Source organism: Cherax quadricarinatus, chromosome 18 (genome assembly GCF_038502225.1).
Source record: "Cherax quadricarinatus isolate ZL_2023a chromosome 18, ASM3850222v1, whole genome shotgun sequence".
Classification (NCBI taxonomy): domain Eukaryota; kingdom Metazoa; phylum Arthropoda; class Malacostraca; order Decapoda; family Parastacidae; genus Cherax; species Cherax quadricarinatus.
The window spans coordinates 38,283,437-38,297,413 of record NC_091309.1 but is presented as its reverse complement, the minus strand read 5'-3'; the positions used below and the strand labels follow the sequence as shown (position 1 = coordinate 38,297,413).

The window sequence follows — 13,977 nt, the reverse complement described above, 5'->3', positions numbered from 1 at the left end:
CACACACACACACACACACACACACACACACACACACACACACACAGAGGTATGATAAAGCTCACGGTTCAAGGAGAGTGACTTAGTAGCGACCAGTGAAGAGGCGGGGCCAGGAGCTAGGACTCGACCTCTGCAACCTCACCTAGGTGAGTACACACACACACATACACACACACACGCATACACACACACAAACATACACACACATAAACATACACACACACATTTTACTATTCTATTCGGTAGCAGAAGACTATAATGCGTTTTTGTCTCTTGGTTACAGGTACTTGGAGGAGCCGGTATTGACTGGTTAACAACCCTACCACCTGGCAACACTGTGTGTCAGAAGATCAGTGTATACAACCCCATCATCTGGCATCACTGTGTCAGAGGACCAGCCCCCTTCCATCTGGCAACACTGTGTGTCAGAGGACCAGTCTGTACAACTCTACCACCTGGCAACACTGTGTGTCAAACAACAAGCTTTTACAACTCGACCACCTGGCAACACTGTGTGTCAAACAACAAGCTTTTACAACTCTACCACCTGGCAACACTGTGTGTCAAGCAACAAGCTTTTACAACTCTACCACCTGGCAACACTGTGTGTCAAGCAACAAGCTTTTACAACTCTACCAACTGGCAACACTGTGTGTCAAACAACAAGCTTTTACAGCTCTACCACCTGGCAACACTGTGTGTCAAACAACAAGCTTTTACAACTCTACCACCTGGCAACACTGTGTGTCAAGCAACAAGCTTTTACAACTCTACCACCTGGCAACAGTGTGTGTCAAACAACAAGCTTTTACAACTCTACCACCTGGCAACACTGTGTGTCAAACAACAAGCTTTTACAACTCTACCACCTGGCAACACTGTGTGTCAAACAACAAGCTTTTACAACTCTACCACCTGGCAGCACTGTGTGTCAAACAAGCTTATACAACTCTACCACCTGGCAACACTGTGTGCCAGACAATTCGTAAAGAAACACAATACAAGCATCGTAAGTCAGTGAAAAATTAAGACTGAGACTTTCTTTATGCTTATCAATACTTTATAATATGTAAAATACCGTTTGTAAACTATACAAAGAAATCAAAATTTTTATTTTTTTTATTTTGTGAGGAAGTGAGTGTGAAGGAAGACCTCAACACTGCTCTCCTTATAAGGTTCAGTCTCGAGAGAAATGCTGGCAGTCTGGAATGCTGATAGTCTGGAATGCTGACAGTCTGGAATGCTGGCAGTCTGAAATGCTGGCAGTCTGGAATGCTGGCAGTCTGGAATGCTGACAGTCTGGAATACTGGCAGTCTGAAATGCTGATAGGCTGGAATGCTGGCACTCTGGAATGATGGCAGTTTGGAATGCTGATAGTCTGGAATACTGACAGTCTGGAATGCTGGCAGTCTGGAATGCTGATAGTATGGAATGCTGACAGTCTGGAATGCTGTCAGTCTGGAATGCTGATAGGTTGGAATGCTGGCAGTCTGGAATGCTGACAGTCTGGAATGTTGATAGTCTGGAATGCTGGCAGTCTGGAATGATGGCAGTCTGGAATGCTGGCAGTCTGGAATGCTGACAGTCTGGAATGTTGATAGTCTGGAATGCTGGCAGTCTGGAATGATGGCAGTCTGGAATGCTGATAATCTGGAATGCTGACAGTCTGGAATGCTGATAGACTGGAATGCTGGCAGTCTGGAATGCTGATAGTCTGGAATGCTGGCAGTCTGGAATGTTGATAGTTTGGAATGCTGGCAGTCTGGAATGCTGAAAGCCTTGCCTTTGAAAACAAGTTGTGGTTCATAAAACGTGCTAAGTGCTTGCTTGCTTGTGCAACTTTAATCAAAACTTGAGCGAAATGTCTGAAATGAAGGCTCCAAGGGGGTAAAAATGTCTTAATCCGAGGAATTGGAACTGGTTCAGTCCTAGCTCATGAAAGTGATCCTCTTTGTTGGACCAGTTGCTGTCACCCCAGGAAGATACGAAGATACAGTTTTGTAAACTACCTACATCCCTTCACACGTAACTTAAAACAAGATGGAATAACTAAAGTGTGATGAATACTTGTCAGTGTTCGATAATAACCCATATGGAGACAGAAACAGAAGATTAATTAATCTGTATATTTCTATTTCCTTCTGGAAGTTACACTTCACCCCGTACACTTACGGGGTGAAGTGTAACCAATATATATTCTTGTTCTCATTTAGTTTATGTATCTGCTGAAGAGGATTCCAGAGGGGGGTCGAAATACAGACCAGTTAATCTTCTGTGATACTCTCTCCATGTAGGTTATTATTGAGCATAAGATTGAACGCGAGGAATCCAAAATCCACACAAATATTTTTGGATTATGAGGAAATAACAGTCACAATATCGTGGCTGCAATATCTCACATCTAACTCGCAAATTAGAAATGGAAGGCATGATGCTTCTATTTCCAGTTCGGGGTTCGTTGTGATTATTATTATTTTTTATGATATTATTATTATTGTTATTATTATTGTTGTTGTTAGTAGTAGTATTTTACCATTATTTATTATTATTATTATTTTTAAAATTGTCGTTGCTTGAGAGCAAAAGTGGAAGGAAGAACCAGTGCCAATAAATCTGCCCTCCCAACCCGTAACTTTTTGAGAGGCAGCCAAGAAAGATACTGAAGCAAGAATTGGCAACACATCCAGCTCACATTCTGAGTGCCCGTGGTTCGATCCCCGGCCGGATGAAAACATTAGGCATGTTCCCTTAAACCTGCTACCCCTATTCACCCAGCAGTAAGTATGTACTTGGGTGTTAGTCGACTGTTGAGGGTCGCATCCTAGTGGTGTTGGTAGCATTTCTTAGATAAGGCTGACTTGAGCTGAGGTAAGATAACAGCTCTAGACTTTAAAATTTATTTGCATAAAAAGAACTCATAAAGGGAATGGATGTGGACATGTTTCATTAACTAAATAGTTATATGCAACTTAATGGTTGATAACAGAGTGAGGTTAAAAGATGTGAAGGAGGGTCTGTGTGGAATTTAATCCCGTTGGTTCAGTGATGGGGCGAGTCCACTGACTGTGACACGGGTTTCAATCCTATACCGCCCTTCTTACACAAGTACTCACCTAATTGTTTATGTGTGTGTGTGTGTGTGTGTGTGTGTGTGTGTGTGTGTGTGTGAAATATTAAAATATTGTGAAATAAATTCTACGAAAATAATGCATCATGTCATACAAGCGTACCGACTGTGACCTTTGTAATACAGAGGTAATGACTTTGTAATACAGAGGTAATGACTTTGTAATACAGAGGTAATGACTTTGTAATACAGAGGTAATGACTTTGTAATACAGAGGTAATGACTTTGTAATACAGAGGTAATGACTTTGTAATACAGAGGTAATGACTTTGTAATACAGAGGTAATGACTTTGTAATACAGAGGTAATGACTTTGTAATACAGAGGTAATGACTTTGTAATACAGAGGTAATGACTTTGTAATACAGAGGTAATGACTTTGTAATACAGAGGTAATGACTTTGTAATACAGAGGTAATGACTTTGTAATACAGAGGTAATGACTTTGTAATACAGAGGTAATGACTTTGTAATACAGAGGTAATGACTTTGTAATACAGAGGTAATGACTTTGTAATACAGAGGTAATGACTTTGTAATACAGAGGTAATGACTTTGTAATACAGAGGTAATGACTTTGTAATACAGAGGTAATGACTTTGTAATACAGAGGTAATAACTTTGTAATACAGAGGTAATGACTTTGTAATACAGAGGTAATGACTTTGTAATACAGAGGTAATGACTTTGTAATACAGAGGTAATGACTTTGTAATACAGAGGTAATGACTTTGTAATACAGAGGTAATGACTTTGTAATACAGAGGTAATGACTTTGTAATACAGAGGTAATGACTTTGTAATACAGAGGTAATGACTTTGTAATACAGAGGTAATGACTTTGTAATACAGAGGTAATGACTTTGTAATACAGAGGTAATGACTTTGTAATACAGAGGAAGTAATGGCATTGTTTCATCTTAAAAGCTAACATGAAATCTAACTTACATTTATAAATAATACATTCCACGTCTCCTATATATATTTTTTTGATGATTTATTCAATACATTAACAAATTGCTCTAGTTTCAAATAATGATTTGTTTACCTTTAGGTAATAGAACATAACAGTAATCCTGTGTAGTTATAAAAAAAACTACAGTTGCTGTATTCTGTACTACAATAAATAACTTGTTGTGTATGATAGTCATAGCCAGATATAATTAAATAGTATATATATATATATATATATATATATATATATATATATATATATATATAATAGTTCTCTCTTCCAGCGTACAATTACACACTCCATTAGTCACTTTATATATATAAAAGCCCCTTTTTGTATTATTCACAATTGATAATATAACTAAATCAATACTTTATTATTCATTTATATATTAAAATCTATTCCCTTGTAATATATACATATATTTAGCATAAGTATAACTTAATCTTACGTCCGCCACGCTCTTTTATTCCTGTGTCTCCTTTGCGCTAACGACCTGACCTGAACTTTAGATATTAAACGTTTCCGACAAAACGTTGTTTGGTGAAACAGAACAAAAACAAAAAGAATGAAAGATTGTCTGCCGCTGATTTTTTCTTTTCGTAATTTTCCGACTTGTCTGCATATCTGTGTATCCGTATTTTTCCATCAGAATTTCTGCCTATTTTTTTTAAATAATTTTTCAAAATGTAAGTCCTAATACCGTGGCTGTAAGAATTCACAGCTACGCCCTAATTTAGAGAGGGATTTTCAAACGATTTATCGATCCCTCTTCGACTGGTGTCGCTCGCGACTTTATCCAGTTTAAGTGCAAGACGACACGTCGTTTACATCGTACTTTCATCTTATTTCTCTACAGGTATGAATGAAAATCAAATATTTTCCTCTTTGAAAGGAGAAACATGGATGCACAGATGTAAACAGAATATCAGTGGGTTTTTTGTCTTCGGGAAGATTTTATGGCGGCGTGTTAGCAGTAATATTACTGAGGAAATACCCACAATTACTATTAGCTAGTGATTCACTACTGCTTGTATGTTATGTTAGTTGTTGTCCTAGTACTGACACTTGTTAAGTGTTAAGTTAATTATTACAATAATATGTCAGCCTTACCTATATGATAACTTAGCTCTAGGCATATAGTTGGAATATATTAGAAAATCATATTGTTAATATAGTACAATAACATTCTAGCTGGAACAATATTTCTTAAAATATTTAGCCATATTAATATTACAATGAAGAGTTAGCTATTCTGATATTACTGGGAAAATAAATAGCAATGACTAAACGTATTACTTGCAACAGTGATTGATATCAAGACAAACTAGCCACTAGCACACCACTACTACTATGCAGTGAACATAGTACAGACCAGCCTGTATCATCTATGCAAATAGTTATAAAATGTAAAGTTTAGCGAAGGATCTGCCGCTTTCATTAGCAATAAACCCTTGCATAAGACGTTGTGTTTCTGTCACCCTGTCTGCAACTTTTTCTGTAGATGTTTCTGTGTGTGTAATTGTGACTGATTCTGTGTATGTATATGCGTTTGTAATTGTGTATTTGTGTCTGTTAGCAACTGTCTTCATCTCTCAGACAAAAACCTATTAACAACTAACGTCGACATATATATAATATATATATATATATACATACATATATATATATATATATATATATATATATATATATATATATATATATATATATATATATATATATATATATATATATATATATATATATATATTTTAGTCGCCTCTTACGACAGACACGGTTTACGGAGGAAGAATTCCTTTCCATTTCCCCAGAGCAGATTTACAATCTTTGATATATTGCACTACTGAATTCATGTTTGTGCCTTATATATATATATATATATATATATATATATATATATATATATATATATATATATATATATACCTAATAATCGAATGCACACCTACATAAATATACATTGTTTTCCTCTTATTGTGGACTCTCTCGTCCGCAGTAACAGCTTCCTATTATCGCAGTAAATCTCGGAGTGTAAACACTTTTGCAGAGAAAGTTCAAGAAGTTGATGAGAATTTTCGCTAGGCAAGGTATCTGTTAAGTAGTGTTGTGTACCGAGCCTCACTAACACGGTAGTTGGCAGAACGAGTAAACTTGTTCAGAGTTTGATATATATGGTGAGCCTTTTTTTAAAATTGGGATGGGGTATTAATTTTGACAATTTTTGCGGATGAATAGCTATGGGATATATAGGGCCGGCAGCCTAGCGGTCGCTTCATCTTAAGTATACGGTACAGGTAAGGTACGGGTATACAGCACTGGTAAGCCAGCGGTTATTAAATTACTGAGTCATTATCATCTAGCAAAGAGCAACATTGGGAGATAGGTAAAAGATCACAAGTGCAACTGATGCGACATTTTACTGTGCAACGTTTCGCTCTCCAGGAGCTTTATTAAGCCACAATAAAATGTCACATTAGCTGCACTTGTATCCTTTTACCGAACATATTGTCGGTAATTTTACCAACATTATTACATCAGGAAATACATTTCTGTGTCTATTTCTGAGTTCTGACAAAGAAAATGCCACTGTGACTGTTTATTTCCACAGAGGGTAATTGTTCCATTGTTCCTGAAATTCAGGCCCGTGACCTGGTGGCAAAAGCTCCCGCTTCACACACGAAGGGCTCGGGTTCGATTCCCGGCGGGTGGAAACGTTTCGACAAGTTTCCTTACACTTGTTGTCCTGTTCACCTAGCAGCAAATAGGTACCTGGGTGTTAGTCGACTGGTGTGGGTCGCATCCTGGGGGACAAGATTAAAAGGACCCCAATGGAAATAAGTTAGACAGTCCTCGATGACGCACTGACTTTCTTGGGTTATCCTGGGTGGCTAACCCTCCGGGGTTAAAAATCCGAACGAAATCTTACCTTAAGCACGGTGGTGTAAACATGCCTAATTGTTCCACGTTTGAAGTCAGTCGACTGATTAATAATAAAACCAAAAATACACCTGGGCCTTTTGAAGATTGAGACATTTATACAACATATGGGGAAACCATTTATCACATTTGGTTTCCTTTTGTCTGTGAGCAGAAATAAACATTAAGATATTCACATCGTAAATTACAATTAAATATTTTAAAAAAACATTGTAAAGTAGAAAAGCCAAAGTAGTGAAAAAATTAAAAAAAACAAAAAAATATAGGTCTTTTCGGTCAAGGTTAGTTATGCCTGTAGTTATTTTCCATTATAATAATAATAATGAAAATCATAATTTAGCAGAGTAATAGTTTCTAGAAATAATTTTCATTATTTATATTGAGTGCTAAAAACAGTGTTGATCATTGAGCAATAGTCAAGGTTCGACACCTCGATATTCTGTTCACTTGTCACGAGAGAGAGAGAGAGAGAGAGAGAGAGAGAGAGAGAAGCCCTATTAACTACCATCTAGGAATCAATCCAAGAGAGAACTGCTCCTGCACTCTTGCTAGAAAAATGTTGGTATATTAGACGAGTATGACAACGAAAGGGAAGAGTGATTTCAGGCGTGTAGGAGTGAGTTGTAGGTGTAGGGAGGGAGGAGCGCTAACTGATGGAGTGTAGCAGTAGTTGTTAGGGCGTGTGGGGGGGTTAGATGTGGCGATAAATTGTATAAAATACCAACACGAAGGAAAGAAATAGAGATGCAGTACAATGCATTTCTTTACTATGTTTCGCCCACACAGTGGGCTTTATCAAGTCACAAACACATCTGTTTGGAGGTAAGGTATAAGAGTGTTGGGGAAGCAACGCGTATTGACGATTCTACAGAGAGTTTAGTGATGGCTGTCATGACGATACCCCACCGAAAACCTTTCGAAGCTCCGTGTCCTGGAAGCAGTGGTTCTTTACTGTGTTATCTAATCTGTATTTGATTTAATACATCCCAGAAGACAATTTTAATCCTCGGCTGAGATCTTCTGTTTCAAAGGAGAGTGGGCGGTTACACAGGTTATTATGTCTGGTCGACTCAAGTTGCTTCCGTTGCTGTTAGAACATACGCGTTGAAATTTCTTGGACAGTCTGCCTTGCTGTTGTAGGCTGGCTCACGGTGTGTGTGCTGACAGATAGCAACGGACGACAGGAGGTGTAGAAGCAGCAAGATGTTAAGGTGTCGCTATGGGAATGAGCAGTTCTTCTAAACAGTCTTTCAGGAGAGAAAGATAATCTGAGTAAGTTGCCTCAGATAAATTATACATAAACTAGAAACATCAATACTGACAAACTGGAAATAAAGGCAGGTGCAGAGCATTTTATTACAAGTGTTGCCAAGTAGTGGTTATTATCGATCTAATATTGACAAAATCAATCCCGTGTCGCCAAGTAGGGGTTATTATCAATCCAATACATACCATGGAAGAACACAAAATTTAGAGCGGACAGAAGTCAAATAAACTAAATGGGGTCAGGTATGGTAAAGTCAGGTACCATGAGCCCATCGTGTGAGTCAGGCAGAGCTTCACTCGACACAAGGGATGCGAGTAGGGCAGAAGTGCACCTGCCAAAATGAAGAGTTAGGCAGTGGTGCTAAACCCGTATGAGTCATATAGTCTTTCACAAATGAAAATTTATCAGGTTTCATGCAATGAATGGGAGGATGGCTCCAATTCCTAGACTCAAGAACCCTCCAGCATAAGCTGTGTGTCACCTGTGCACCACCAGTCAATAACTCTCAAATATGGTCTTTTAGAATTAAAGAAGGCTCTAAGTGCATATATACCGAGATACATGTAACATGCATCACTTTGAATAATTTCTCGGAATTTATACGCATTGTTGCAGTTACGTTTATTTCAAGAATCTTGTAGCACGATACTGAACATTGTAATAAAAACACCTCCATTATTACTGTTATTATATTAATAGAGCTGAAGTCGTGAAGGTCGTTCCTCACTGTATCAGTTATAAGAATCCATCATTTTGCTCACTTTCAGACGCCTTTGTAATCAAATACATTATTAATCTGTCATATACTTGGCTGTGTTGGACATTATCACTGGAAACACTCGCCAGTCTTCACATAATGGATCATTTGATGTCTTGACGGCAACTGCGTCCGGCTGACGAGCTCACGTGACACGAAATATCCCACAGAACCAGTTTCCACAGCCTCCAATCAATATATATATATATATATATATATATATATATATATATATATATATATATATATATATATATATATATATATATATATATATGTCGTGCCGAATATGTAAAACTGATCAATTAGCAAGAACTCATTTAAAATTAAGTCCTTTCTAAAATTTTCTCTTACACGTTTAAAGATATATTTTTTTCATTAATGTTAGTGTAAAAAATTATAATTTTGCAACAAAATAATCTTAGAAAACTTACCTAACCTTATTATAACAAGAGCAATTTATTTTAGCCTAACGCAACTAAATATATTTTAGATTTGTTTACAATAATTTAATACTAAACAAATACAGTGAAATATATATTTTTCGTTAGGTTCAGAATGATTTTGGCTTAATTATTGCATACACAAATTTTCGCTTGTCCTATATGGCAAGATGAGCGTTGCTATTTAAGCCAAGATCGCAAGTTCTGCCTATTCGGCACGACATATATATATATAATGTATATATTTATGCTAGTAGAGGTAGTGATAATTATAAATAAAACTAATATACCTGTGAGTGTAAAATATATATTTTAGTGTTAATTCAAAATATTGCTAATATAATTTTTTTTATGTATTAATTCAGAAGCGAAGATATTACAAAATATATCCGAGTTAAGAGTGATAAAAATTCGCTACCAAATATTCACCAGCACTTAGCACATATTCTGAGAAATACATCTTTGTTGACGAATGTACTGAGAGCAGTTGTATATATCTACCTACAAGGGTGTACAGATTTTATTTTATGTATTAAATTATCACCGAGTCAAGGTGATGTATGGGTGACAGGCGGTCTTAATAACCACCGTGTTGTTCACACACTTCAACACTCACAAACCAGCGAAGCATTTGTCAGTTGCTGTGTGGCAGCTCGAACGTGAGCAGCTGGGCGAGTTACCTTGCTGAATGTGTGTAAACATTATAGTGTATCTGTCAGTGATAATATCTGGGTGTGTGTAAATATCAGAGAATATCTGTAAGTGTTAATATCCGAGTATCAACATCACACTGAGAGTATAAACAGTTTATATGTCAGTGATATTTGAGTGTGTGTGAACATTACAGTGTATCCGTCAGGGAAAATGGCTGACCAAATATTGCTGATGCTACTTTTATTATAAGAAACTGTTGTTGAAAATAATTCACAGTGTTTCACATAGGTGACATGCCTAGAAGTAAACAAAACAACTTATTTCAGAACTTCCGAGCGATTCCATGAGACTAATGCAATGACAATTCGTGGTCTATGATAGGTACATTATTTTGTCCATGGAAAATCACTAAGCTTCTAATGTTGTGTTGGATTTTTTTTTTTTTTGAGACGTGGATCTTTTGTTTTAACAGTGAAATTGCAGTAAGTTCACAATTAGCCCATTAAGTGACCTCAGAGATGGGAGAGGTAGCCTACTGTGCTTATATGTTAAAAATGAGTGCCAGGCATTGACAGTTATCAAAACAATTCAGAGTTTGAAAGGAAAACAATGGATTTCAACTCCATCCTAAATGCAGAGGATATTTCTTCCAACCAGAGTAAGTATTAAATTTTCTTGTCTTGTATTTTGGTAGTTTTTGTTAAGTGACGTAGATTGCACTTTCTCAGCGTATAGTAGCGAAAAGTTGCATCTTCTCACTGTTTAGTGGTGAAATGTTGCATATTGTCAGTTTAGTGGTGAATTGCATATTGTCACTGTTTAGTGGTGAAATGCATATTGTCACTGTTTAGTGGTGAAATGTTGCATATTGTCACTGTTTAGTGGTGAAATGTTGCATATTGTCACTGTTTAGTGGTGAAATGATGCTTATTGTCACTGTTTAGTGGTGAAATGATGCAATGTCACTAGTGAAAGGTTGCATATTGTCACTGTTTAGTGGTGAAATGTTGCATCATGTCAGTGTTCAGTGGTGAAATGTTGCATCTTGTCACTGTTTAGTTATGAAATGTTGCATGTCACTGTTTAGTGGTGAAATGTTGCATCATGTCAGTGTTCAGTGGTGAAATGTTGCATCTTGTCACTGTTTAGTTATGAAATGTTGCATGTCACTGTTTAGTGGTGAAATAATGCATATTGTCACTAGTGAAATGTTGCATATTGTAACTGTTTAGTGGTGAAATGATGCATCTTGTCACTGTTTAGTGGTGAAATGTTGCATATTGTCAGTTTAGTGGTGAAATGATGCATATTGTCACTGTTTAGTGGTGAAATGTTGCATATTGTCACTGTTTAGTGGTGAAATGTTGCATATTGTAACTGTTTAGTGGGGAAATGTTGCATCTTGTCACTGTTTAGTGGTGAAATGATGCTTCTTGTCACTGTTTAGTGGTGAAATGTTGCATATTGTCAGTTTAATGGTGAAATGATGCATATTGTCACTGTTTAGTGGTGAAATGTTGCATATTATCACTGTTTAGTGGTGAAATGTTGCATATTATCACTGTTTAGTGGTGAAATGTTGCATATTGTAACTATTGGGGAAATGTTGCATCTTGTCACTGTTTAGTGGTGAAATGATGCATCTTGTCACTGTTTAGTGGTGAAATGATGCATCTTGTCACTGTTTAGTGGAGAAATGATGCATCTTGTCACTGTTTAGTGGTGAAATGATGCAGCTTGTCACTGTTTAGTGGTGAAATGATGCATCTTGTCACTGTTTAGTGGTGAAATGATGCATCTTGTCACTGTTTAGTGGAGAAATGATGCATCTTGTCACTGTTTAGTGGTGAAATGATGCATCTTGTCACTGTTTAGTGGTGAAATGATGCATCTTGTCACTGTTTAGTGGTGAAATGTTGCATATTGTCACTGTTTAGTGGTGAAATGTTGCATATTGCAAGTTTAGTGGTGAAATGATGCATCTTGTCACTGTTTAGTGGTGAAATGATGCATCTTGTCACTGTTTAGTGGTGAAATGTTGCATATTGTCACTGTTTAGTGGTGAAATGTTGCATATTGTCAGTTTAATGGTGAAATGATGCATATTGTCACTAGTGAAAGGTTGCATATTGTCACTGTTTAGTGGTGAAATGTATATTGTCACTGTTTAGTGGTGAAATGTATATTGTCACTGTTTAGTAGTGAAATGTTGCATATTGTCAGTGTTTAGTAGTGAAATGTTTCATATTGTTACTGGTTGTGAAACGTTCTCATACTCAATGTGTAATCTTGAAAGACTGCTCGTACTTTTAGGTGTGAAACGTTAATTTATTTTCATATAATTGGGAAACGTTGTTCATTCTCATCATTAAATTGGAAAACGTTCATTCTCATCATTTAACTAGGAAACTTTGTTGATTCTCACTGCGTAGTCAGGAATCATTACTCATTCTTATCGCATAGTCATGAAACGTCACCTATTCTCACTGTTTACTTAAGTTACATTGTTTATTGTCTGAGTAAGGGCCCGATACTAGATGTGGTATTTGCCTTGTTTTTGGCATATGAAAAGAAATATTTTGAATTTCTTTCAATTTCACTAATAGCTTTAAGCTCCTGCCTCTCCTGGTTCCTGTAAGTCATTTAACTTAAGTTCGATAGTTTCTACTTCCCTGGTCAGCGCCTCCTTTCGTGTATCAGATATTCTAGCACTCCTGAGGAGCTCAGTGACTCTTCGTCGTCTTCTGTAGAGGGAGCGTCTTTCTCTCTCCAGTTTACTCCTGCTCTTCTTCTTTCTTAGGGGAATATGCCTAGAACATGCTTCGGCTGCCAGGAAGTTGATCCTTTCAAGGCACTGGTTTGGATCCTTGTCATTTAAGACATCTTCCCAACATGTTTCATTTAGGACGTGGTTTACCTGGTCCCAGTTGATGTTTTTGTTGTTGAAGTTGTATTTTGTGAAGACATCTTCACAGGTACATCCATTCTGCTGATCAGGACCCTTATGCATATACGTCTGGACTTCGATTAGGTTGTGATCGGTAGGCGCAATTTATATATATATATATAATATATAATGTATACTGGAGAACTATATATCCATGTTTTCGATTCTGGTGAAGTGTTAGTACATAGATCAATGAATTTAGTGAAATAAAAACTTATTAATCAAAAATATCATGCATGACTGCTTGTGTTGCTCTATTGTTTCTGGGGAGAAAAGTAATGTTAATAATTTTTTTTTTTCGATTTTGGAAAGCTTTTGATTTTTTTATCCGAAAAATTTATTAATTCTATTGTTATAATCAGTTTACTTGATTCATGTGAATGGTGGTTCATGTGAGTGGTGGTTCATGTGAGTGGTGGTTCATGTGAGTGGTGGTTCATGTGAGTGGTGGTTCATGTGAGTGGTGGTTCATGTGAGTGGTGGTTCATGTGAATGGTGGTTCATGTGAATGGTGGTTCATGTGAATGGTGGTTCATGTGAATGGTGTGCTCATCTTGTAATGGGTCAGATAATTTGCATTTTAATTTGTTGCTCGCGAGATTACACTTAGCCAACTGTGGCTAATCTGATAATTAGGGTCCAGGTGATTAGCACCCTAGTAATTAGCGTCGAAATGATTAGCATTCAAGTGATTAACGTTTCCGTAATATATCCATTCAAAGGTTAGGTAAAACTCGTCAGGAAACAGGACGAGTGTCTCCTGACGCGGGTCTTAGATGATGACCCGCCGTTGGAGCTTTTGGCCATCTGGCCGAGGCCTTCCGCTGGCTTACCGGTCCACCCCCTTAAAAGAGACATTCCTCGCGAAAGATTCTTCGGAATAGAT

At 37.0% G+C, this 13,977-nt stretch overlaps 1 protein-coding gene across 10 annotated transcripts in view; it reads left to right on the top strand.

Moving 5' to 3' along the window:
- The window catches only part of LOC128689495 (uncharacterized), a 755,803-nt gene extending 752,448 nt beyond the window's left edge, over positions 1 to 3,355 (top strand). For 5 of the 10 annotated variants that reach the window (XM_070086432.1, XM_070086430.1, XM_070086431.1 and 2 more), the window contains one exon: positions 284 to 3,353. Coding sequence is in view for 1 of the 10 variants with exons in the window: in XM_070086433.1 (XP_069942534.1) it covers positions 284 to 314 (31 nt within the window). In the remaining 9 variants the exon portion in view is untranslated. Of the gene's footprint in view, positions 1 to 283 lie in introns of all 10 variants that reach the window. The other 5 variants (XM_070086428.1, XM_070086426.1, XM_070086425.1 and 2 more) reach the window with 2 other exon arrangements.
- The last annotated feature ends 10,622 nt before the right edge of the window (positions 3,356 to 13,977 follow it).